This window comes from Erythrolamprus reginae, chromosome 3 (assembly GCF_031021105.1).
Source record: "Erythrolamprus reginae isolate rEryReg1 chromosome 3, rEryReg1.hap1, whole genome shotgun sequence".
Classification (NCBI taxonomy): Eukaryota; Metazoa; Chordata; class Lepidosauria; order Squamata; family Dipsadidae; genus Erythrolamprus; species Erythrolamprus reginae.
Genome location: NC_091952.1, coordinates 113,637,032 through 113,664,752, shown reverse-complemented (window position 1 = coordinate 113,664,752; position 27,721 = coordinate 113,637,032). Strand labels below are relative to the sequence as shown.

At 40.8% G+C, this 27,721-nt stretch overlaps 1 protein-coding gene across 1 annotated transcript in view; it reads right to left on the bottom strand.

Annotated features, from left to right (window-relative positions):
• The window catches only part of CLCC1 (chloride channel CLIC like 1), a 34,659-nt gene that overhangs the window by 5,899 nt on the left and 1,039 nt on the right, over positions 1–27,721 (bottom strand). Inside the window, exons 2-9 of the mRNA XM_070746406.1 lie at positions 14,295–14,429; positions 13,062–13,175; positions 11,648–11,758; positions 8,416–8,637; positions 6,159–6,299; positions 1,602–1,695; positions 368–465; positions 132–278 (exon numbers count right to left, since the gene is read on the bottom strand). Coding sequence (XP_070602507.1) covers positions 132–278; positions 368–465; positions 1,602–1,695; positions 6,159–6,299; positions 8,416–8,637; positions 11,648–11,758; positions 13,062–13,175; positions 14,295–14,429 — 1,062 coding nt within the window. The remainder of the gene's footprint in view (positions 1–131; positions 279–367; positions 466–1,601; positions 1,696–6,158; positions 6,300–8,415; positions 8,638–11,647; positions 11,759–13,061; positions 13,176–14,294; positions 14,430–27,721) is intronic.

Sequence of the window (27,721 nt, the reverse complement as noted above, 5' to 3'; positions counted from 1 at the left end):
GAAATTATCTTGCTAATAAGATGTTTTTTCCTAGCATTCAAATAAACTTGAATGGTCTCTGGGAACTTATAATTGTACTGTGGGACATCAGCCCAAGATTCCACATGAATCCCCTTCAAACAAATACTTACCAAAGTGGCTCCAGCCATTATGATCAGCACTGGAATCTGTAGTAGAATTGGGATTTCTTTCATGAGAGCTCTAATAAATTCACCAATTCCTTGTCCTATGTGCTTCAGTGGCTCTGTTATAAAATTGGTAAATGTAACAGCCAGGGCCTAAAACAAGAGACAATAACAAACTTTAGAATATTGTGAAAGCTTCACTACAGAACAAAAGGAAAACATCTAGAACTAAAAAAAAATACCTTTGTTGGAGGAACGAACAAAATAGGATTTACCAGGAGGGTTTCATAGTACTTTCGGCAAGGATCATCTTGGAATGTAAATGAAGTTCTAAAATACTCTGTGGTCAAAAGGCAAGAAATCATTCAGTCAAACCAAAACTAAAGCTATATTTTAAATATAAGTAGAAATTAACTTCTTTAAAATAAAATATTTGTAATTACTTTAGTAATACTTTATAGCACTTTTCTCAACCCTGGAAATTTTAAGATGGATGGACTTCAACTCCCAGCGCCAATACAGTAGTCCCTCACCTATCGCTGGTGTTACGTTCCAGACCCGGCCGCGATAGGTGAAATCCGCGATGGGGAATTTATCGACTGATAGTATTTATTTAAGTATTTATATTGTAATTGCTTGGTAAGTTTTCATTGTTTTAAGTGTTTATAAACCCTTCCCACACAGTATTCATTTTAGATACAGTATTTAAATACAGTATTTACAATTTTAGATATATTTTTTTTGAAAAACCTGCCGATCGAGTTCGGCGGGCTGTTTAAATCTGCCAATCGACTTCCTCAGAAACCCGCAAACCAGTGAAGATCCGCGAATGATTTTTCTCATTAATATTTCTTGAAAACCCGCGATGAAGTGAAGCCGCAGTAGGTGAAGCGCGATATAGCGAGGGACTACTGTAGCTCATGTTTTGTGCTTCTTATCTCTACTGCCTGGCAGAGTTGACAGTTCTCAAGTTAATATAAGAGAGTTAAAAAAAACTTTGGAAGAAGCCTGAAGCCTTTTATTTCAGGTTTCCTCTGATAAGAGAGGCATAACTGGAAATAAAAGGCTTCAGGGTTTGAGGAGATTCAAGTATAATTCAGACCTGCTTAGAGGTCTATAAATTCATTTCAAATCTGTACAACCAGTTACTTAAATTTTCTATCAGGGTGTTGAAAAGTATCTCAGAAGATTATCTGCCCAAAATTATTCCCCCCTCGCCCCAAAGCTATTAGATATTTCAGCATCCAAGGCTTTCCTTTCAAATCACTTTTTAAAAATTGGCCAGTCTTTCAGCTACTTTTGTTCATTTTGTTCTTATTTTTTTATTAATGGCATTACTGTTCTGATTTTCTTTTCATATTCTTGTTCTGAAATTCTGTGAAAGAAAAAGCAGCACAGTGATAAACACATGTGTATTTTCAAAAATAAGTTGGACATGAATTTCTAATGGCAGAATAGAGATGATAAGCTACTTACCCCATAAGCTGTCAATCAATTTAATCTTCTCCACACAGACTGTATCAACATTTCCAATTTTGGCTATTTCTGACTGGTGCTGAGCGAAGGCCATCTATAAGAAAAACCTAAAGGATTCAACAATTCTTGAATAAAACCACTGAAGCTATTTTTTGTAAGTCTTTCATTTAAAATGTGCCTTAAAGGAAAATCTAGATTTATCACTGTTGAGACTAATAAGAGAACATGGAACTTGTAGTCTTTAGAGATTCTATGTCTGCAGTGCTTGGAGCAAATGTTGGAATGGGTAGATCTGTTCTTTTCCACCTACCAACAAGACCAAGCAAACTAGGTCTTTTCTTACTCCCTCCTAGGAGGAGAATAGCTCTCTTCATAAATGGCACATACCTGTACAAAAGGGACGGGTTACACTTGAACCATAATGGAACCAGACTGCTGGCGATTAATATTAAAAAGGTTTCAGAGCAGCTTTTAAACTGATCCGTAGGGGCAAGTGGACAGGAGCTGGGCAGCTTCCGGTTCGAGAAAGCACACTGCCAAATATGGAGGGTGGATGTTATGCACACATTGGTGAGTCAACAGGAAAACTAAATTTTAATACTCAAGCAGAAGGACATGGTAGACCACCTACAAATTCTACAGTCAAATTCTACAGTCAAAGTTGAAAGTGCACCAGAAAATTACACATAAATGTCTGTACATGAATGCTAGAAGCCTTCGAGCAAAAATAGTGGAATTAGAATGCTTGGCGAAAGAAACTAATATTTATATTATTGGTATAACAGAAACCTGGTGGACAGATGAAAACCAATGGGACACAAGGATTCCAGGTTACAAACTGTATAGGATGGAAAGGAGAGGGAGAAATGGTGGTGGTGTGGCCTTGTACATAAATGAGGAGTTAGAATCTCATGAACTCGAAATTCAAGAAAATTCAAACTCACCCACAGAAACATTGTGGATAAAAATCCCAGGACAGGAAACTAATCTGACATTAGGGATCTACTATTGCCCTCCCAACCAAACTCCAGAGGCAGATTGCTATTTGGAAAATCAATTTAAGATGGCCTCAAAAAGAAATAGAGTAGTCATAATGGGGAGCTTCAACTATCTCCGAATAGATTGGATAAATTCTTGTTCTACACATGAAAGAGAGACAAGGTTCCTTGACATATTAGCTGATTATTCCCTTGAGCAGATAGTCATGGAACCAATCAGGGGAAAGGGGATCCTGGACTTGGTTCTAACTAACGCACAGGATTTGGTTCATGATGTCTTTGTAACCGAGCCCATAGGAACCAGCGATCACAACACAATAACCTTCAACTTAACCATGGATAGCAAATTGTCAATGAAAACTAACACAGAGACCTTAAACTTTCACAGAGGGAATTTTGCCAAAATGAGGAAAATAGTAAAGAAGAAACTAAAAGGGACAGTAAAAAAAAGTCAAATCCCTCCAAAATACTTGGAAACAGTTTAAAAATATGTTACAACAGGCTCAACTAAAATGCATTCCTAAGAGGTGAAAGAGGACTGGAAAGTCTAAGAGGATACCAGTATGGTTTATGAATGAGGTAAAGGAGATTACTGGAAAGAAGAAAAACTCATTTAAGAAATGGGAGGTTCTTCCTACCAAGGAGAACAGGAAGGATCACAAATTCTGGCAGACCAAATGCAAGACGATAATCAGGAAAGCCAAGAGATATTTTGAGGAGCATATAGCAAAGAATATTAAGAATAATAAAAAACCTTTTTTAAGTACATCAGAAGCAGGAACCCAACCAGAAAAACAGTTGGGCCATTCGATGACAATGGTCAGAAGAGGATAATCAGAGAAGACAAGGAGATTGCTGAGAGGCTAAATGACTTCTTTGCCTCCGTTTTCACAGAGAAGTATAGAGATCATTTGCCTGCCACTGAATTAGTTTTTCCAGGGAGGGAATTAGAAGAATTAAACCATAGAGATAAACAAGGAAGATGTTCTTGCATGCCTCTCTAAACTAAATATCAACAAATTGCCGGGTCCAGATGGCATCCACCCTAGAGTTCTCAAGGAACTCAAGTGTGAAATTGCTGAACTTCTAGTTAAAATATATAATCTTTCTCTAAGATCAGACATTGTACCTAAGGATTGGAGGGAGGCAAATGTAACCCTGATCTTCAAGAAAGGATCCAGAGGTGATCCAGGAAACTATAGACCAGTCAGTTTAACCTTAGTTCCAGGTAAAGTGATGGAAACCATTATTAAAGATAAAATTACTGGGCACATAGAAAAACAGGCATTGCTGAAAGAAAATCAATATGGTTTCTGCAAAGGCAAATCATGTCTTACTAACTTGTTAGAATTATTTGAGGGTGTAAATAAACACATAGATAAAGGGGACCCAGTTGATATTGTATATCTTGACTTTCAAAAGGCTTTTGACAAAGTCCCTCACCAAAGGCTCCTAAAAAAGGTCTTCAGCCACGGAATTAGAGGACAGGTCTTGTCCTGGATTGGTAACTGGCTAAACTGTAGGAAACAAAGGGTGGCAATAAATGGACAATTCTCTGGATGGAAAGAAGTGAGAAGTACCCCAAGGTTCAGTTTTGGGACCTTTACTTTTTAATTTATTCATTAATGATCTGGATGTAGAAGTAAATAGTGAGGTAGCAAAGTTTGCTGATGACACTAAATTGTTCCAGTTAGTGAAAAGTGAAACTGATTGTCAGGAGCTCCAGAAGGATCTCTAGAAATTGAGTGAGTGGGCAACAAAGTGGCAAAGAACCCCAATTATACCTACCAACTGATGGGGACCAAACTTTCTGAGTGGATAGTTCAATGAAGATGTCAACCCAGTGCGCAGCAGCAGTAAAAAAAGCAAATTCCATGCTTGGCATGATTAGGAAGGGAATTAAAAATAAGTCGGTAAGTGTTGTATTGCCTCTGTATAAATCGATGGTGAGACCACACTTGGAGTACTGTGTACAGTTCTGATTACCTCACTTCAAGAAGGATATAATGGGGGGATGGGCGGGGTCATTGGCCATGGCGCCACGGAGATCCCTTGCTCCGAGAGTAGTCCCGAATCCCCACTATCCGGGGGCCTTGGTTCAACTGAATCGGACCCGATCCTCCTTGCAGGGGAAGGGGCCTGGTTGAGGGTCGGCAAACCCCTGCCAGGCGAACCGACTTGGTCTCGTGCCGGCGGTGGTGTGAAGTCGGCTTGCCGACATTAGCCATGGATGATCATCGCAATGCAGGAGATTGAAGAAGAGCGGTAACATCTGGGAAGAAATTTTTGGAGAGATCTGGGGCAAGAAACAAAGCTTTTGGGGGAGTGATATTTAGAGAGGTTTGGGGCAAGATACAAAGCTTTTGGGGGAGCGATATTTGGAGAGATTTGGGGCAAGATACAAAGCTTTTGGGGGAGCAATATTTGGAGAGATTTGGGGCAAGATACGAAGCTTTTGGGGAAGCGATATTTGGAGAGGTTTGGGGCAAGATACAAAGCTTTTGGGGGAGCGATATTTGGAGAGGTTTGGGGCAAGATACAAAGCTTTTTAGGGAGCGATATTTGGAGAGGTTTGGGGCAAGATACGAAGCTTTTGGGGGAGCGATATTTGGAGAGATTTGGGGCAAGAAATGAAGCTTTTGGGAGAGCCAAAATTAAATTAATGCAAGGATAGGAATTTTATATGCTAATCATATAAACCTCTAGCCTTGTGTGCAAAATGTAAAAAAGGAAGGTCTTGTTTAAGAAAAACTCAAAGAAAACAAGTCATTAGAAAGACTATAGAATACATTGGATAACAGGTACTTTTTGAATATGGATTCCTCCCCCTATCTGACCTTTTGATTTATTTATCTTACATGAGATTTATCTAAGAAATATTGTGACAGATTATAGAAAATAATAAAAAACATTAACATTATGTAAAAATGAGGGATGGTCTAGATAACAATCTTTCTACAACTTCCTTCATTATATGACAAATATGTTTTGTAAGTGTAAGCTCATTGTTAGAAATGATACGAAACACAAAATAATAAACAAAAAATTCTGAATAAGTATACTTTGTTAAAAAATAAATTTAAGTTGCAAGTATACTCTTTTAATCTTTTACTTTTTTTCGTTAATATACATTAACATTTATATTATAAAAAATTAATTGCATGTTTCACCCAAGCTGAACAATTGCTCCATTTCCTAAAAATATCACTTTGAATAGTGGAAGTTTGAATAATGTGACCTTATGCACCGGAGACAAATTCCTTGTGTGTCCAATCATACTTGGCCAATAATAGCAATAGCACTTACATTTATATACCGTGTCACAATGCTTTACAGTCCTCTCTAAGAGTCAGCATATTGTCACCTCTTTACAGTCAGCGTATTGCCTCCAACAATATGGGTCCTAATTTTACCGACCTCGGAAGGATAGACGGCTGAGTCAATCTTGAGTTAGTGAGATTTGAACTGCCAAATTGCAGGCCAGCAATCAGCAGAAGTAGCTTGCAGTACTACATTCTAACCACTGCACCACCACAGCTCTATAAATTCTATAGTTTACCTTATAGAGGTACATCCAGTTCCATCCAAAACTGATGAGAAAACTGATGATCATAAGACGCTTCATCTGAGTCAACCAACTAATACGTGTCCATAATTCTGTCGCAATAATGACTGATATGCTTGCTAAACATAATAGAACCTTTGGGAGAAAAATAACAAAGAATACAGGAAAGTAGTTGGTAAGAATCTATTAATTTCAATAGACACATTTCTATCTTGTGATTATAAATATGGTTCTACAATCAAGATCCTAATTGTGGAAATAACGCTAAATCAAAAGAGGGTACTCCTAGTTGCAATCTACACACCGAATAGTGGACATTTTACAAAACAACTATATAACACTATACTTGATATGGAGTGTGAAATCTTTGTCTCCTAGGAGACTTCAATGCAATAACAGACAAAAAATTGGACTATAAAAGTAATAGAACAAGGAAAGAAGAAAAGAAGAGTCTACATAGAACCTTCTTTAAAATTATAGGAGTTAAACATACAAAATATATGGAGAGAGGAACCAGAAGAAAAAACAATACACATTTTATTTTAACAGAGACCAATACTGGTCAAGATTAGATATAGTATGGATGTTAATGAAATTAAATATTAATGTACATGAGGTAAAAATAAATACAAATCTATGGGCAGATCACAATCCAATGAGAATCAGCTGGAAAGGATAAAATAAATGTACACGATGGACTCTAAACCAATTGATATTAAATCATATAGAATTTAGGCAGACGTTGGAAAAACAAATGGGATTCAAATTGAGGGGGGGAAAGGAAAAAAAGGGATTCTATAGGAAACTATATGATGATGAGCAACATTCAGAAGAAAAAATATTAAAATTCATGGAAAAAGCTAACTTGCCTAAGATTCCAGAAGCAATAAATCCATGCTGAATGACAGATGTTAAAATGGAGTCAGTTTTGTTAACTTGCAAAATGTCTTTGCCCTTTGTATGTACCCTGACCTTTTTAACTAAAAGTTGCAAGAAGTGCTATTGGCAACAGGATGTGCCTTGTAGTTAGAGGATGAGTGACTGCTGTTTAAATATTTTTAAATGTAATTTTATTATTAGATTTGTTCCATTGTTATACTGTTTTTATTGTTGTTGTGAGCCGCCCCGAGTCTTTCGGAGAGGGGCGGTATACAAATCTAATAAATTGAATTGAATTGAATTAAGGGGGGAAAGATTAGACAGAGCCTGGTGGGTTAGTTTATCCTGTGGATAAGGAAGAAGTATATGCTTGAAAGGACACATAGGCAGACAATCATTAAATTTTTACTATGGCTTCTTAGGAAGGGGGTAGGTGTTTCGGGGAGTGAACTTAGCTTGTGACCCACCACGTCAGGCTAGCTGGTGTAGGACTGGGAGGAATATGTTAGGGTATAACTAACCTGCTTTTTGCTTCTGTAAGGTGTGCTTGGAGAGAGATATATATATTATCTTGACCTTTGTCTCGTTGCCTAATTTCTTTTAGGAAATTGCAGCTAACCCTGAACAAGAGGTCAGCATTGACAGAACTAGCAGAGCCAATTAAAACAAAACAAAACAATGCATTCTGAACTGGGAGATGCTTCATCTCACTTTGTTTTTTCATTCTCAAGTAGATAGTGTAATAATCATGAATTCTATGGAATTCCCAGTGGGAAAATACTTATGATGAGAAAATTATCTAGCTCATATTGTTCTTTCTTTTTTTTGCTTATTTTTGAACAAATGAATTTTAAAAATTGAGGTTCTTCATCACTATTGAGAAAAATCACATAAAATTAAGTTGTTCTCATATTATTGGTTTGTGGTTTATTGCTTTCTGTTTAGTATGAAGTGCATTTCCCTTGGAGCTTGTTCATCATTAAAACTAGTACTACTACTGTAATATCGGGAGCACTAAAAAGATTCTGGGTTGAAAGGATGACATCACCATTGCCCAGGGGATACCTACTTGAGGGCTCTTTCATGTCCCTGTTAAATTACTCACCAAAATGGGACCCACCTATCTACCTCCATTTCCCACTTCTGAACTGCTGGGTCAGCAGGAGCTGGAGCGAGTAATGGGAGCTGAGCCCATCCTGCAGCAGAAACCGGATTTCAAACATCAGCCCAAGGTCCTAACTATGTGAGTTACCACACTCCTATCATTAAAACTAATTTTACATTAGAGGTAAGAACACAAGTAACCATTATGTTGCTCATCCTATGAGATTTACCATTCATAAGAAAGTGTATTTCAGAAAGCTTCTCTTACCATGACGACATTATATGGATCAACCCCAAATGTGTCCTCAAACTTCCATTTCCATTTTTCATAATCATGAGGTCTACAATTAATCAGGATACTATCAACGGCTTCATCTAGAGATGCAGATTTCCAGCCTTCTTCCTTAAGGAACTTGTTAATTTCATTAACTGACTGTCTGGTGAGGATGATCTCAGCATCGTAATGTACTTCCCCGGTATTATCATTGGGCTAAAATAAAACACAAAACAAAATAATCAAAGCAGCCAAAACTCTTTTGCGGAATAAATACATGCAAAGTGATCACAGCTGGTCAGTTGTACGCTAAATCCTGACTGGGGGGCCTTTCAAAGGGTCATACCTAGTTATCAAAAACTTCCCTCCGGAATGAGGATTTTAAAAAATGTTTGTTTGGCTACAAAATACCCTGAACATTACTATCACCAATATCAGTACAGTTTGGATGGTGCGGTAGCAGGTACCAGCCAAATGTGCCCTGAAAGCATTTAAAACTTTTAAAGTATTATTGCATTGTTAAAGCAAAGTGTTCAATGAGAAACTACCATAAAACCAAACAAAGTGCCAGCCTTGAAATCATTTACAGTGGTACCTCTACTTACAAACTTAATTCGTTCCGTGACCAGGTTCTTAAATAGAAAAGTTTGTAAGAAGAAGCAATTTTTCCCATAGGAATCAATGTAAAAGCGATATAATGCGTGTGATTGGGGAAACCACACGGAGGCTGGAGGCCCTGTTTCCTCCCAGGAGATTCCTAGAGAGGCCCCAGGGAGACTTCTCCTTGCCTTTTCCGGCCCTTTTTCCTCCCAGGAGATTTCTAGAGAGGCCCCACAGAAGCTTCTCCCTGCCTTTTCTGGCCCTGTTTCCTCCCAAGAGATTCCTAGAGAGGCCCCACAGAGGCTTCTCCCTGCCTTTTCCGGTTACAGTTTCGGAGGCTCGGGTTTGTAAGTGGAAAATGGTTCTTGAGAAGAGGCCAAAAATCTTGAACACCCGGTTCTTATCTAGAAAAGTTCATAAGGTAGAGGCGTTTGTAGGTAGGTACCACTGTACATTTACATTTGGGGCACACCCAGGCATTGTGGGCAAGTTAGAAAATAAACATAGGAAGTAAATTCAGCTCAGACACTAAGATAATTCCCTTCAATGAGGTTACAAACTTGAGTTCACCTTCAAGTATTTTCATGACTCACTAAGCCCACAGCAGCATTGACCTACAGTATAAATATTTGTACCTTTGCTTGGCAAGTACTTTGTGAGTTTACTCATAACATGATCAGAGGATTCCAAAAGTGTCCATCACCCAAAAGGTTTTTATGCATCCAAAAATGGTATCAGCATCATCCTAAGTAATTGATCATGCTGATTTTCATACCTACCGTATTTTTCGAAGTATGCACCTTTTTACCTCCCAAAAAAGAGAGTGAAAACTCTACCCAGCCATCCCCATCCTTTGGCCTCTGCCTCTCAGCAATTTACCTTCTTGCAGCAAACAGCACAGAGCCCATTTAGCACAAGCAATTTAATTGATTGACTTGCGACACACAGCTGATTCAGCAGACATGTCACATGCTAGAACTGAAGGTGAAACTAACTGCAAGAAGGCAAATTGCTGGGGGTGGTCTGCTGGCAATGTTGGACTGCTAAAACTGCAAGGAGGTAATTCAATGACTATAAATATCTATATAATGTTCAAATTATTAGAATTATTTTTTAAAAGATTGCTTTATTATTTTTCTAGACAATTTAACAAAACAAAGAAGCTTTTTAAAATAAATGCTTGATCTGAAGAGGCCCAATGCTATTGCATCTTCTTTTAAATAGCAGAGAATAACTATACTTCCAGAAAGCTACATCACATTTAAAGATCTGCAAAAGTATAATCTGAAATGTAACAGTGACTTGTTTAGTATTAAGATAAGGCAGCTGAGCTAAACCCTGACTTAGTAGATATATTTAAAGTAGATCTATTTAAATAATTGGGAGGAGTTAGTGTGACTACATTTAAGAAAACTTTCTGGCATTAATATACAGTGGTACCTCTACTTAAGAACTTGACCAGGTTCTTAAGTAGAAAAGTTTGTAAGTAGAAGCAATTTTTCCCATAGGAATCAATGTAAAAGCAAATAATGCGTGCAAACCCATTAGGAAAGAAATAAAAGCTTGGAATTTGGGTGGGGGGGAGGAAGAAGAAGAGGAGGACAGTTGCTGCTGAAGGAAGAAGGTGGGGTGAGGGGAATTTAAAAAAATCCAAAACTTTAAGGCTTTAAAAAAAAAAGGGATTATGAGGCGGCGAGGAGGAACATGCGCCTCTCATACACCCGGTGCGAGGCTGCCTCCCATACATTGCACCAGAGAAAAAAACCCATGTGGGCAAGAGGTGAGAACCTCCCACTCCTTTGACAAAAAGGGGGCTTCTGCTACCTGCTTCCTCTTCCTCTGGGCACTGGCAGAGGTTTATTCTCTCTCCAAGTGCCCAGAGAAAGGAAAATGCTTTTTTTCTCTCTGGACTGCCAAAGCCTCCTTAAGCGCCATTGAAAGGCTCCTCTGGCAGTCCAGAAAAGCCTGAGATGGCCGTGATTAAAAAGCGAATGGCAGGAAACTGCCCGGGCCTTCATGCTGCATTTCCTGGAAAATTTTTCCAGGCTCGGGTTCTTAAGTAGAAAATGGTTCTGAAGAAGAAGCAAAAAAATCTTGAACACCCGGTTCTTATCTAGAAAAATTCTTAAGTAGAGGCGTTCTTAAGTAGAGGTACCACTGTACTGCTATAATATACATTTCTCCAATTGTATGCTATTTCTATGGGTCAGGAACACATGCACAGAAATAAACAGCAAACAGTGTATATCATCTGTACTGTTTGCTGTTTGGCAAACTGCTGGGAGGTAGAGGCCTTTTTTCCTCCCCCCAAAACTAAGGTGCGTTTTATAATCCGGTGGTTTTATAATGTGACAAATACAGTAGTTAAGAAGGCCTGAAGTCCAAGACTTTTTCAAATTATATCTCAAATTGCTACACATGTAAATCAAGCAAACTAAGGCTTCTTCAAGCAACTCCTCTCTATCTTTGTAGCTTGCTTCTTGACTGATGTATGCCATTTAATTTGTTAGACCAGGTTTTTTTAGGTGGGCAGTTAGTTACTCAAACTCATATACGAGAAATAATAGAACACACATATCAATAAAAGTGCTCAAAATTCTTAATTAGGTAATTCTTAGGTACTCACTAGTCCAAGTCTTCCAACTTCATTTAAAATCTTGTTCAAGTATCTTCTAAAAACATGAATGCTGTTGTTTTCATGTAATTTTACTTTATATTTTTTTTCATATTCATCCAGCTGAAAAAAATAAAGTCCCCCAAAGTTATCTCTGGTAAAAATTGATGGAATATAACAAGCCAATCTGATCATTCTTTCATAGCTTGTAGTAATACTGTAAACGCAAATGTTTTGGAAAATAATTCAAACCAGAATGAAACAAATACATTAAAATTGAAATTTCAACCTGAGATATTTTGATTATATTTTACTAAATTGTATAGTATAACCATGTAAAACATATATTCCTTCAAAGTATACTGAATTAGCTGTGTATGTGGGAATTTATGCAAGGATAATATATGCCCTTCCTTAGAAAGGAGGTTTGATCCTGTCTATGTAAGAACCACTAACCAAGTTATGGGAGTATTCTTTACTAGCAGACTAATTTCATATCTTAAAAGAAATCTAACACAGAATTTATTCAAATTGAAAACTATTTCTAGATTACAATTGAATACATGAATTTGTATCACGTCCAGGATTTGGGTTTCTTTATACATAAAATCTATATTTCAATTTTATAGGATTTTGAAATTAGAGCAGATTTTTAAAAATACAGTATAGAAAATATAATCACAAAGTTGGAAGGGACCCATAAGGTCACCTAGCCAAATCCCCTGCTCAAGGCAGGAACCTTTACGTATCCTGGTCAAATTGTTGACTAATCTAGAAAACCTCCAGATCTGTTGAATATTATTATTATTACATTTATTTGCCACCTATCTCTCCATGGGACTACTCTAGGCAGCTCCCAACTACAAAGTGAAAATAAAATAATAGAACAATAAAATACATAAGGAAAACAAAACAAAATGAAATACCGTACATGAATATGTATTTGGTATATGCATATTATTTAATAACTATATATTGTAAAAAAGATATAGATAGAATTTATTTTCATTCAAAATTCCGTGGTTTATAGTTTGCTGACCACAGTGCTTGATAGTTATGCTTTTTAGACTTAATAGCAATTTTTAAGCTTTTTTATTCACAATTAAATGATATGCTGTAAAATTTTAACTTCTGTATTTGTAAATATCTTGTTTATTCATTTGTATTTTTCTTTCATCCCTTTTCTTTCTTCTCTCTTTTTGTAGTGTTATTTTGAAACGTTTAACAAGATGTATACTGAAAAATTTCAGCTGTGTAAGTGTGTAGCTGAAAACATCCATGAACATTAACAATTATTTTTTTAAAATATAGGAGATTGTCTTCTAACAATATAGACATTTTAACAAGTTCAGGATTTATTCAAGTTACAAGCAAACAATATTTTATTAAAAATATACACAGTAAACTGGCATGCATGTAAACTAACCTTATGAATTACAGACTCTAATTTTGTCTGGCACTTGGAAATTTCCATTAGATTTTCTTCTGCCACTTTTGCTGGTGGTAATCTATTATTCTCAAAACCATCCTGATTCACATGCTGCAATATTAACCATTTGTTAGTATATTGAACAATGAAGCTGCTTCATTCTGCGTATTTCTACAAAAAATATAGTAAGATATATATCAAAGGGAGAGATCTATTCAAAGGGACAAAAATATACAGTGGTCCCTTGATTTTTGCGGGTTCGAACTTCGCGAAACAGCTATTCCACGGTTTTTCAAAAATATTAATTAAAAAAATACTTTGCGGTTTTTTCCCTATACCAGTTTTTCCCGCCCAATGACGTCATACGTTATCGCCAAATTTTCGTCCGCCTTTAATAAATTTTTTAAAAATAAACTTTAATAAATAAATATGGTAATAATCTAAATGGTTGTTAAGGGAATGAGAAATTGCAGTTTAGGGGTTTAAAGTGTTAAGGGAAGGCTTGTGATACTGTTCATAGCCAAAAATAGTGTATTTACTTCCACATCTCTACTTCGCGGAAATTCGACTTTTGCGGGCGGTCTTGGAACGCATCCCCCGCGAAAATCGAGGGAACACTGTATACCGGTACTAATTTCAGTTGAACAGCAAATTGGTCAACAATGTAAATTATGGTCATATTGAGGTGTCCTGTCTCTGATTATGGTGACTATCCACAGTTCACTGATATTAATTAAAGAATTCTGCATGGTCAGTAACTTTCAAATGTTTTTACTCCTGATAGTAGTAAAAACTGTATACATTTGAATGTGACTAAAATGCAGAAAGGTTGCTCAGAATAATAATACATACAAAATGTTTCATCCACATAGATTTTTGAGTGAGCACATTAATATACACTTGATTTATGGTATTTGAGTTAATTAAAAAAAACAGAAAGGGAAGCCCTAATATCAATTTAATTCTAGTTTCTTCAAACCCTCTCTTGTGTGGATCTTTAGGATTCTTGAAACCATTTTCAAAGCTTTAAAGCTCAACTCTTACGTTCTTGAATTTGATAAATTTATGCCTCCAAAAAAGGAGGCATTCCTGACATGATTTTAAGGTAAGGTAAACAGCTCCTAACCTTAACCCTAAAGAGATGACCTTGAATTTGAATCAGAAAAAATAATATTTATTTATTTACATTTGTGTTACTATCCAAAGCAACTCCAATATTTCTACATTTACCTCATCAGTTTTTCGCATTGTTCCTGATGCTGCATCATAATTCAACATGTCTGTTGGATCAATCCAATCATCTTTCTGAGCTTCACTCCTTCCTATCAGCAGGACTGGATATAGGAGCAAATGAAGTAGCATCCTCTGTCAGGGAGCACATTGGGTGATTTTAGGAAAATGCAGGAGTTACAGGACAAACTCAATAACCTAGGGCTCAATATTTTCCAAGTTGTTGAATTGTCTGGCTGCAACAAACTATCTCCCAGCAATGCATGACCAAACCTCTGTTCAAAAGAGGAAAATTATTTGCGTACTTATTTACACAAACAATCTTGGTTTCATCCTTTTGGCAAATATGAGAGGCTGAACAGGGAAGAATCCACCCATACTCATTTCCACAATGCTGTTGAATAAATATCAATGAACATCACGCAGTCCCGTATTTGATTTCTCAACTGAAAGAGAAATGATTAAACAGCTTCATTTTCATTATGAATTAGTATCCAGAATTCACTTAAAGGACTTAGGGGACAGATTCCCAATGTAGGGCCCATGCCCCACAGGCGAGCAATTTGATTTTTAATGGGAGCAATTCGAAAATGAGCTATTAACTGGATTTTTGAAAACCCGCTAATTGTTCTTTTATATTTGTAACAAAGCAGCTGTGTTTCATTGACCTATTGTTGTCTTTGTTGAAGTGTGTTTCCTAGGGCCTCTTCTGAAAAAGATATCCCAGCTGGAGAGAGGAGGGAGCAACTGCCAGCCAATCAGATGTGTTCCCGCTAAGGAGCATGGGACTGGTAGTCTTTCTTTCCAGTAGGCTTTGCTGCTGGATGGTTGCAGGGAGACAGAGTGGATGGCTGCTGAGGAAAGCCCAGCAGTGGGGATACAGTTATTTTTAATCTGTGTTTTCCCAGGCTGTGTTTTACAAGACTTTTCCTCTGGGGCTGGGCCACGCATGCATAGGCCTTGCCAGTTCTGTACGGTTTACCTTCACCTACTGAGCTACCAAAGCATTTCCCCACTAAGCTGCAGGTTCAAACCTAGTGGGCAAGTGTCTGTGGGGGTCCTAGCTTATAACATTCTCTTTTGTTCATGACAATGTTATTATTCATAAATTAAGCCACCCTGATTCCTACTGAAAACAATATTTTCTCTTATACCACATACAAAACAGTTATGCAACTTATATAATCCTAATATTCATGCATATTTAAATGCTTTCATAAAATATTTCACATTTTATTTATTTTATTTTGATGAAAACAAATTGGAGAAGCTGATGGTACGATGGAATAAGGTGAAAGATTATATGTTGAGTAGAATTTGTGACGAAAATGTGAAAAATAAATTCTAATCACTCTTTGAATAGTAAACAAATGCAAATTAGAGCTAAGGAAATAAAAGAACATAAACTAGTAAATATTTGAACCCCCTAATTGGTGGTGGTGGGTATTGTCAGTCGGGTGATGGGCACATGCACTGTGCACTGTTTTTTGTTATATACAAATGTGCAAAACCAATAAAAATATTATTTTTAAAAAAACATTTTATTTCCCCTGTATCCCATATCTTTCACGCAAATCCAGATTTTTAATCTTCTTTTTTTTTGGGGGGGGGGGGGTTCCCTCCTATATACTTCTTTTAAATTTTTTGTTTCATCTACTTTTAGCTCTGCCGTAGAGCTTGGCTAGCTCTAAAGTTCTCTCCCTTCCCCTTCGCCTCCACTTTCTAATTCTATAACTGCCTGTTCTGGCCCCTTTTTGTTCTCTCCAGCTATCTTCCTGTTTCTCCCATTTCATTTTCACATCTTTTATTTTTATTTATTTTATTTTTCAAATTTATAAGCCACCCCTCTCTTGACGGATTCAGGGTGGCATACAACAGTAAAATGAATACAAAAATTAAAAATACCCCAAAGTCCATACAATAAAAACAAATACAAAATTTAAAACCCAATACAGTGGTACCTCGAGATACGAGTTTAATTCGTTCCGGACCTGGGCTCTTAAGTCGAGCAGCTCTTATCTCGAATGACTTTTCCCCATAGGAATTAATGTAAATAATTTTAATTGGTTCCAGCCCTCAAAAAACTCACAAAGTTAGTCTAAATTATGCAGAAAGACATGTTTTTAATGAAGAAATGTACATGTACATATAAATGAATAATGAAGTTTCTTTCACTTAACTTGTAAACTTTCTTAAACTTTTAAATTTACATATGTTCAACTTCTCTGCCACCCAATCCTGTAGGACAGAGGTCCCCAACCCTTTTTGCACCAGGGACCGGCTTTAAGCGATCAAGAGAGGAATGGGAGAATGAATGGACGGAGGGTGGGAAGGAAGGAAGGAAAGAGGGAAGGGACAGGAACAGAGGAAGGAAGCAAGGAAACTTATGAAAGGGGAGAGTAAGAGAGGAATGAGTGAAGGGAGGGAGGGAGGGAAGAAGGTGGGAAGGAGAAAGAAAAGAAGAAATAGAGGAAGGGAAGGTAAAAGAGAGAAAGAAAAAGAGCAAGAAAGAAAGAAAGAAAGAAAGAAAGAAAGAAAGAAAGGGGGAAGGGACAGGAACAGAGGAAGGAAGCAAGGAAACTTATGAAAGGGGAGAGTAAGAGAGGAATGAGTGAAGGGAGGGAGGGAGGGAAGAAGGTGGGAAGGAGAAAGAAAAGAAGAAATAGAGGAAGGGAAGGTAAAAGAGAGAAAGAAAAAGAGCAAGAAAGAAAGCTGCAAGCACCCCCCCCGAGCCCCCCAGGCCGGCTGCAACCTTTTAAAACACGCGCGCCGCTTCGCAGCTGTCTCCTGAAGCCGAACGCGGAAGTTAGCGTTTGGCTTCAGGAGACAGCTCCTTGGCGCTTGTATCTCGAATTTGGGCTTGTAAGTAGAACAAAAATATCTCTCCCCTCCCAGCTCTTATCTCGAGTTGCTCTTAAGTAGAGCAGCTCTTATGTCGGGGTTCCACTGTACAAAAGAAAACATATGACTATCACTCATACTATTGGTCGGAGCAGAATGCTGTTGCTTAACAGCTCCAAGCCTGCTGGAACAAGCGTGTTTTCAAAGCCTTTTTAAAGAAAGTACTTTAAATTTTCATTTCCACATCTTTTAAAGTATTTTCCTCCTGTTCAAATTTCTTATTCACCATCAATTTTACTAATATCTTCTTGTTGTAGTCTTTTTCATGCTGATTTCCCAGTACTGCTGCCTCCACTGCTCTTTCTGGTACTTCTCCTTATTGTCCTGGTCCTTACTTGTCATTCCTTGTCTTAGTTTTTACAATTTTTGATCTATACAATCCATATAACCAAATATTCCCTTCATTTTCTTGTGTTGTTCCTTTATAGAATCTTTAATGCCTTGATACATCAATTCCATTTTATTATCTCCACTTGTTGTCATTTTATATTCAATCCAATTCAGGGAAATAGATCAGGAGGTTCTCCACTCCTCTTCCAATCACTTTTATTTACTCCACAATGTTCAGGGGTCACTTGGTTAAAGATCTTGTTATTGTATTATTCTCCAATATTTTTAAAGCAAATATTTATAATCCAGCAAATGCAAAAAAAAAAAGTCCGTTACACAATTCTACTTTTACCAGTAGGTGGCACTCCAGCTCCACTTAAATCTTCTAATTTTCTCAATGTGCATTTTCGCTGCTAGCAAATAGCTCCAATATGCTTCCCCCTTGAATTTCTTGGGGTAATTTTTAATTTTTTAATAAAGCTCTTTTACCTAGTTTCACAAGCCGCTCACTTTTTCCCTCTCCTGCTCAGTCTTAGGTATTCAGACAGCCATGTTTGCTGCTGCTGCTCCCTGTCAGCGGCGGAGGGGCTTTCTTAGGAAAGGGAGATGAGGCTCCCCTCTACCTGCTAGGCGGTCCCTCTTTGCTTCACCATCCATCCAGGGTGGCTATGGTCCCAATTTGGACCGTCTAATAAGGAGAGGTTGGAGCTGATTGCGGAAGTACAACTGAGGGCGCTGGAAGTACAACTGAAAGTCCAATAGTATTTCTTAAAACAGTTCTAGAAAAAGATGACAAAGATGTGGAAGCCATGCCACTCAGTAACAATACTGTTAGCAGAAGAAGAGATGAAATGAGTGACGATATTGAAACACAACTTATTGAAAAGCTGAAATCAAGAAAATTCTCAGTACAAATGGATGAATCAACTCTTAGAGACAATAAGGCTGTATTGCTAACCTATGCAAGATATATTGAAAAAGTGAATTTGCTGAAGAAATGTTATTCTGTAAATCATTTAGAGACTATCACAACCACTACTGATATATATAATAAAGTAAAAAATTACTTAATGTCAATAATATATCAATGGAAAACAACATTTTATGCTGCAAATGGTGCTCCTGTTATGATTGCTTTAAAACTGATGAAAGATAAGAATCCATAAATGCTTCTTCTGCACTGTTATTTATAGAGAGAATATTTTATCTGTTCTTAATGAGTAAAATCAGTTATAAAATGAATCAATGCTATCAAAGCTAATATCAAATATAAGTATTTCTTCAAGCAATTTTGTGAAGATAAAAATGCAGACCATGTGAGGCTTTTTACTTCACACTGAGGTAAGATGGATCTCAAAGGAAAATTGTTTGAAAAGATTCTTGGATGTTCTTAGTGATTTTTAAGTGACAAACCTGAAATGAAGCACCTTCTAACCGTTGATGGTAAAGTATTTCTGAGTTATTTAACAGATATATTTTAAAAACTGAATATGTTGAATAAACAACTTCAAGGAACAAATAAAACTCTTGTTGATGCAAAGGATGGTATTTCCAACATGCCGAATTATTATTTTGGTATATCTTGGCCAACCTTTTTGGTGGAAGGTGCCAACTGTATAACATTTTGTATTGATTTTCTTTATAGGTTTTGGATTTAGTCAATTTAACATTTCTTTTCCAAATTTGTTCCCATTCTTCTAAATATATATTATAACCAAAATTTTTAGCCCATGCAATCATTGTACTCTTAACTATCTTTTCCAATCTGTCATGCTCCATCAGATATTTATAAAAGTTTGATCTTTGATATTATTTTCTCCTCTGGGCCTACCAGTAATTTATCTAATGGTTGGTTTAAATTATCTATACCTAATTGTTCTATGTCTTTTTTGTATCTCACTTGAATTTGCAAGTAGATCCATCAATCTATAATTATATTCTACAAGGCTAGTTCTTCTCTGCTTTTTAGTTTGCCCGATGGGTCTAGAATTTCTTTATATTTAATTGTTTTTGTTATTTCTATTGCATTTGGATAAACTAGTACTGAAAGTGAGAAATTGGCTACAACAAATAACTGGTACAACAATTGAATATACAGTACAGTGGTCCCTCGATTATCGCGAGGGTTCCGTTCCAGGACCCCTCGCGATAATCGATTTTTCGCGAAGTAGCGGCGCGGAAGTAAAAACATCATCTGCGCATGCGCGCCATTTTTTTTCATGCAGATGGTGGGGTTTGCGTGTGGGAGGTGGGGAAGACCCTGGGAAGGTTCCTTCGGCCGCCTAGCAGCTGATCTGCTCGGTAGCGCAGCAGCAGCGAGGAGCCGAAGATTGGAGTTTCCCAGCCGCCCACGCAAAGGGGAAACCCCATCTTCGGCTCCTTGCGCTACCGAGCAGATCAGCTGCTAGGCGGCCGAAGGAACCTTCCCTGGGTCTTCCCCGCGGCCTCGGATCCTCGCTGATGCCCGCCCGCCGTTTGCCACTCGCCTCGTTGGCTCGCCTCGTTCGCCGCTCGCCTCGTTCCCCCGCCTTGTTCACCCCCCCCCGCTCCGTTCGCCCGCCTCGTTCACCCCCCGCTCGCCTCGTTCGCCCCCCCGCTTGCCTCGTTCGCCCGCCTCGTTCGCCCGCCTCGTTCACCCCCCGCTCGCCTCGTTCGCTCGCCCGCCTCGTTCGCTCGCCCCGTTCACCTGCCGCTGTCGGGACACCCCCCACCCCAGTACTTTGAATCCTGCCGCTTCTGCTGGATACGGGCGATGGGGGGGGGGGGCGAGCTGCCACAGCCCTGGCTTCCGCGCCGCTGGTCCCACCCACCGCCCGTATCCAGCAGAAGCGGCGGGATTCAAAGTGCTGCGGTGGGGGGGGGCTGTCGGGACAAGGAGCGAGGGGGCTGCGAAGGGGCGCACGCGGCAGAGCTCCGGCGGAGGAGAGGTGGCGGGGAGAAGCTCTCTCTCCCTCCCCCCCCCCCCGGAAAAAAGAAAGCAGCCCCAGCCAAAGACGCCCAGCGAGAAAGAGGCCTCCGAGCCGGACTTGTTGCTTCTGCCTGCCAAGAGAGCCGGGCGTGGACAGCAGCCGAGAAAAGTCGGCGCGGAGGTCTCTTTCTCGCTGGGCGTCTTTGGCTGGGGCTGCTTTCTTTTTTCCGGGGGGGGGAGGGAGAGAGAGCTTCTCCCCGCCACCTCTCCTCCGCCGGAGCTCTGCCGCGTGCGCCCCTTCGCAGCCCCCGTCTTCAATTCGCCGTCTCTCCCGGGCTCCCGATCCTGCTGGGCGGCGAGGAGACTCGGCGGGGAGCGCCCACGTCAGGGACCTAGAGCGCCCTTGTGGCCGCGCTCACCATGCCGGTTTCCCCTCAGGAGACGCGCCTGAGTGGCGAATTGAAGACGGGCAGCTCGGCGGACTCCCTCATGGAGAGGAACCCTGGCGGGGCGGAGCCTCCCACGCGCTCCCGAGGCCGGCGTGCTTTTTAAATGTGATGCTTTCCTTTCCTGCATCAGCCAGCAAAGCCGGGCAGTCGGCTTTGCTGGCTGGAGAAGCGAGCGATCTGGGGCTGCGTAGTTTTGCGCAGGGGGACAGGGGGACAGGGCAGTCCCCGCCGCCTGTGTCCCCGCCGCCTGTGTGCTCGCCTTGTGCCGTGGGGGGGAGGCGATGGAGGTCAGGGGTTTTCAAGCAGCCGCCTCCCCCCCCCCACAGAGATACCAGAAGCCGGGGACGGCCGGCAGGGGCATGAAGGATCTCACCGCCGGCCTCGGGAGCGCGTGGGAGGCTCCGCCCCGCCAGGGTTCCTCTCCATGAGGGAGTCCGCCGAGCTGCCCGTCTTCAATTCGCCACTCAGGCGCGTCTCCTGAGGGGAAACCGGCATGGCGAGCGCGGCCACAAGGGCGCTCTGGGTCCCTGACGTGCGCGCTCCCCGCCGAGTCTCCTCGCCGCCCAGCAGGATCGGGAGCCCGGGTGAGACGGCGAATTGAAGACGGTCAGCTCGGCGGACTCCCTCATGAAGAGGAACCCTGGCGGGGCGGAGCCTCCCACGCGCTCCCGAGGCCGGCGGGGAGATCCTTCATGCCCCTGCCGGCCGTCCCCGGCTTCTGGTAGAAGCCTTCTCTCTTTTTTTTCGTGCGCTTGGCGAGGAAAGGCAGGCGGGGAGGAGGCGACGGGGCCAAAGGGGGTCGAGGGAAGCTCGGCTGCGGTCGAGAAAGGAACGGCTTGGGCTCGCCGCAAGAAAAAAGAGACAGGCTTTTAGTTTTGGCTGCGGGGGGAGGGAGTTAGGAAAGTCCTACTTCTCCCCCCGCAGCCAAAAACTCAAAGCCTGTCTCCTGCCGCCCGGTTTAGCCAGGACACGAGCGGCGAAGTGACACCCCCCCACCCCAGTACTTTGAATCCCGCCGCAAGGTAAGCTTCGGGGCGGGGCGGGCGGGGCCCTTTTGTGCCAGTCGGGGAGGCGGTGGCGGCTGTAGCAGAGGCGGGCGGGGGAGGCCGGCCCGCCGGAGGGGCGATGCGGGCGGCGGAGACAGGCGAGGTCCCGGCCGCCCCCCGCCCACTTGGCCCCAGACCGGTGCAGCAGGAAAGGGACGGAGAAGGCTCACTGGCAGCCCTTGCCCATCGCCGCGCCTTCGCTTCCCCCCCTCCCCCGCTTCCTCCGCCTAGCAGCTGATCTGCTCGGCAGCGCAGCACCAGCGAGGAGCCGAAGATCTTCGGCTCCTCGCTGCTGCTGCGCTGCCGAGCAGATCAGCTGCTAGGCGGCCGCTCAAGAGCAAGAGGGGGAGAGATAGAGAAAGAGAGAGAAGGAAAGAAAGAGATGAGAGAGGGAGGAAGAGAGTGTGAGAGAGGAAGAAGCAACATAGAGAAAGAGGGGGAAGACCCAGGGAAGCCTCTGCCCGGCGGGGAAACTCCACCATCTACGCATGTGTGGAAGCGCACGCATGCGCAGATGGTGGAGTTTACTTCCGGGTTGAAAACTCGCGAAATAGCCCTTTCGCGATACTTGAAGACGCGAAACTCGAGGGATCACTGTACACCTGAGTTTTTTTTATTAGGAATTATGAAAGGGTCATATACTAAAAATGTAAGATACTTAATTTTGCACATTGTAACAGCGGCAAAAATTTCGTTCGCACAGAAATGGAAAAACCCACAGATACCTGAAGACAAAGAGATTATTTTAAAAATTTATGAATGCGCAGAGATGGACAGGCGGATTATGGAATTAAACAACCAAAAAGACTCAGACTATTATACAAGCTGGACAAAATGGTATTCACGGATTCAAAAGAGGAAAAAGAACTTACAACAAGAGATGGAATAAAATATTCATACATATAAATGTAATTAAAGGCAATATTGGAATGAATGTATATATAAGATGTGAATTCACCTGTAAATACGAATATGTTTAGTATGGAAAAAAATCAATAAAAATATTTGAAAAAATAAAATCTCTCTGCAGTAGGCATCAAGCACTAGGATCTCACTCATATAAATAGATTAAAGATGCAGTCCTACATTTTCCTGGGAGTAAGCCCTATTGAAGCCAATGGTACTTACTTCTAAATAGACATGCATAGGATTGCATTATAAATATGATCTTGAGGTGAGCGCAAATTGCATTTTGAATTTGTTAGATACCTTTAATATATATAGTACTTAATACGATCAAAGTATTACAGAAAAAATGTTATTAAAATAATTTTATATTTATGTATTTCAGTTCTTTATTTTATGTTTTGAAACTTTATTTGCTGTTTTTTCATATCTCTCATTCTCTTTCATGGGTGCCATGTTCTTTGGAACCTTGTTTAAACCAAGTTAATGACCTTTCAGGTTTCCTCCATGTGAGTATGAGTTCACTTTTTGAACAGTAAGAATTATATGTCCGCGGGGGTGGGGGGGGAGGCATCAGGATTTAACAGATGCTTACGTGTGACATGGCCAAAAAAAAGGCTGGGAACACTGGCTTGGGGTATAATATATTCTTTATTACAATTGTGCAAAGGGAAAACCAAGCCAACCACAATAAATGAAAAGAAAAAGAGCAGAAAAAAGTTTGTTCCTTTTCTCCCCTGTAATAAGTAATACAGTGATCCCTCGATTATCGTGAGGGTTCCGTTCCAAGACCCCTCGCGATAATCGATTTTTCGCGATGTAGGGTTGCGGAAGTAAAAACACCATCTGCGCATGCGCGCCCTTTTTTCATGGCCGCGCATGCGCAGATGGTGGAGTTTGCGTGGGCGGCGGGGAAGACCCAGGGAAGGTTCCTTCGGCCGCCCAGCAGCTGATCTGCTCGGCAGCGCAGCAGCAGCGAGCAGACGAAGATCGGGGTTCCCCCGCTGCCCACACAAAGGGGAAACCCCAATTCGGCTCCTCGCTGCGCTGCCGAGCAGATCAGCTGCTGGGCGGCCGAAGGAACCTTCCCTGGGTCTTCCTCGCTGATGCCCCCGCTCGCCCGCCGCCCGCCAGCAAGAGGGGGAGAGATAGAGAAAGAGAGAGAAGGAAAGAAAGAGATGAGAGAGGGAGGAAGCGAGTGTGAGAGAGGAAGAAACAAGATAGAGAAAGAGAGAGAGAAAGAAAGATGAGAAAGGAAGGAAGAGAGTGACGTCATTGGGTGGGAAAAATTGCGATATAGCGTTTCGCGAAGAACGAGATCGCGAAAATCGAGGGATCACTGTACTTTCTATAAGTAAAAAAAATACAGGCTGCTATACTAGATACATTTGCAAGATTAAGGTTTGTGTTTATTGTTTCATTGCCTGTTATCTGTGATTAATCTTACAAAATAAACTTCTCAGCATAGACATTATAGCGGACTTTAGAATCCAAGCTCCAGCTCTTAAATTTTTTCTGTGTGATGAAATGATAACACTGACATATTTTCTTCTTTCTTGTTATATAGATAAGCCTATTAAGTAGATGTTTTAAAAAAGGTAAAACCATATCACTTCCAAAACATTATTAAAATCCCTATTTGAGCCAGGACTATAAAATAATAAAATTGTTACCTATGCATACAGTGACTATAGAAACCTGGAAAAGGGGAAAATCTGAAAGAGGCTCAAGAGGAGACAAAAATATTATTCCTGTTTATAACTTTGCTCTACAAAGAAAAATTCAAGACAAAAACAAGAAAACAAATAATTAAATTACTTTAATCTGAGGTAGTTTTTCTGAAATAAAGGACTCTTTTTTGTAATAAAGGACATACAGTATAATCACTGCACTCATATCATATAAAGAAGAAACCAATATATGGATAAATGCTATGGATAAATTGTCCAGTTCTATGTAGCAAGTATTCCAAAATTGCAAAGCAAAATTGTAAATTAATATATTAAAATTTTCCCCAATTTGCGACCTTCTAGGTAGCTTGGAGTACAGTACATTTCTTATCATCCCCAGCAAGTCCTGCCTTTATTCACAAGATATCATAGGCATCACCTCACAGTGCTTTTATTGTGGGACAATAGAGGATGGCTATTTGATATAAATATTTTCTTGTTTTAAAAGGGAGAATTTGCTCAAATAAACATTCTTGGGAAGAACAGCCTGCTCTTGTTGTATTTCCAGATCTTTAAAGGACAATAGGAGGAGAGAGGAATATTAGATACTGCTAGAGAACTGAATTGAGGAGGCAGACAACCCTGAAGTGACAACAAGCAGCTATTTATTGAGAGAATTATTTACAATCCAGCAAAAGCCCAGTCTGACAGCTAGCCCATTTATAGGGAGCTGTCAGACAGCTCAGCCAATCAGCAAGTAGCATTTTCCCGCCAGAATAGACCTGACTGCAGCTTCAGTCCTAGCATTTAACAGATACTTTCATTGCCTTGTTGTTTATAAAAATAATGGTGGGATAATAATAAATTAAATAATAGATTTAATTTAATCTACTAATAAATTAAGTAATAGAAGTTCTATTCCCCTTTGAAGACCCTCAAGTTGGGATGGCTAAAGAGGGGAAATTAGTAATGAAGAGTCACCACCATGAAATGATGAAATGGGCAGCATAGAAGTTTCATAAATGAAAATAATTTTTAAAAATTAGTAACTAGTCACATGCACACATTTACTTTCATTTAATGACCACAATTAGAACTAGCAACTCAGTCATTTGGCTAAGAAGTCACTAAGTGAAACCACAACTGTCTTTATGATTTTACTTAAACCTTCCTTTTCTTCATAGACCGGTGAAGGTTTGTAAAGTTTCTTTTTCATCACTGCTGTAATTTGAATGGTTGCTGAACGAGACATGATAAATGAGGACAATCTGTATAAAACAGCCACTTTTAAGTCAGTCATGGAATATCCCTTATATACAGATTGAGTTCATTAAGTCTTTCCTGATACGTTTTATGCTTAAGACCTTCCACCATTCTTGAAAGGGTCCAAAGACGGGCTACAAGAATGGTGGAAGGTCTTAAGCATAAAACATATCAGGAAAGACTTAATGAACTCAATCTGTATAGTCTGAAGCAGTGTTTCCCAACCTTTTTGGAGCCGCGGCACATTTTTCATATTTTCAAAATCCTGGGAAAAATCTCTCTTCCTCCCTTTCGCTCTATTTCTCTCTCCCTCCCTCTTTTTCTCTCTTCCTTCCTTTCTCTCTCCATCCCTTTCTTTCTCTCTTCCTTCCTTCCTCTTTCTGTCTCCTCCTTCCTCTCTCATCTCTCTTTCCTTCCTCTCCCTCCCTTTCTCTATTTCCTTTCTCTCCCTTTCTGTCTATCCTTTCTGTCTCTCACCCCTTCTCCCTTTCATTCCCTTTCTCTCCCTCCCTTTCTCTTTCCTTTCTCTCCCTCTTTCCTTTCTATCTCTCTTTCTTTTTCTCCCTCCTTCATATCTTCTTTCTCTTCCCCCTTCCTCCCTCTTTCCTTTCTCCCCCTCCCTTTCTCTTCCTTTTTCTCTATCCTTTCTACTTCTTACTCTTTCTTTCTCTCCCTCCTTCATTCAATTTTCTCTCCCTCCCTTTCTCTCTCTTTCCTTTCTCTCCCTCCCTTGTTCTCCCCTGGGGCTGCCTGTGCCTGCCCTGCACCACCCAACACGGACGAACAGCCCCCGGTCGTCGGTTCGTGGCCCCCCCTCCCACACGGAGGGAGATCAGCCACTGGAGGGAAATCGGACTGGCGGGGGCGGCGAATCCACCTCCCCACCCGGGTGGAGGGAGATCGGGCAGGCGGGCAGGTGGCCGCGGCTCCCTGCGCGCCCCTGGAAAAGGGTGCGCGGGGGGCATTTTGGGGTGCGTTGGCGTGCGCAGCCTACAGGGAACGGTGCCCGGGGCCGCTGCAGCCGGCAGCCTGTTTCCACTGCCAGTGCCCTCCCGCCGGGCCCCAAAGGACACTTGCCGCCGACGCCAGGGAAGGCGGGAAAAGGGCGCGAAGAATGAAGCTCTCCTTCTTCCTGCCTTCCTTCTTTGGGGCGCAGCAGGAGAGCGCCAGAAACCGCGGCATCGGGCAGGAGCCAGGAGGTTGGAGGCACCAGCAGCGCCCCGCCCAGCTGGAGCTGTCGCGGCACACCTGGCCGTGTCTCGCGGCACACTAGTGTGCCGCGGCACACCGGTTGGGAAACGCTGGTCTGGAGGACAGAAGGAAAAGGGGGGACATGATCGAAACATTTAAATATGTTAAAGGGCTAAATAAAGTCCAGGAGGGAAGTGTTTTTAATAGGAAAATGAACACAAGAACAAGGGGACACAATCTCAAGTTAGTTGGGGGAAAGATCAAAAGCAACATGAGAAAATATTATTTTACTGAAAGAGTAGTAGATCCTTGGAACAAACTTCCAGCAGACGTGGTTGATAAATCCACAGTAACTGAATTTAAACATGCCTGGGATAAACATATATTCATCCTAAGATAAAATACAGAAAATAGAACCACACCTACTCACAAAGTTGTTGAGGGGTATAAGGAGAGCCTGAGCTATCAAATGAAAAGTAGAATACACACCCACTCAATGAATAGATAAACATATTTACAGACACACCCACTCAATGAATAGTTGGAACATATTTACAGACCATTGGGGAGACTTGAGTACAAATCAAATAGTGCCCCACTTGCATCTTTTTCAATTGCAGGAGTCAATAAATTAAACAGGAATTCCTCCACTTATCACTACAATTGAGCAAAACATTCCTGTTGCTAAGCAAAATGTTGAAGGGCGTTTTGCCCCATTTTACAACCGTTCCTGCCCAGGTTGCGAATCACTACAGTTTCCAAG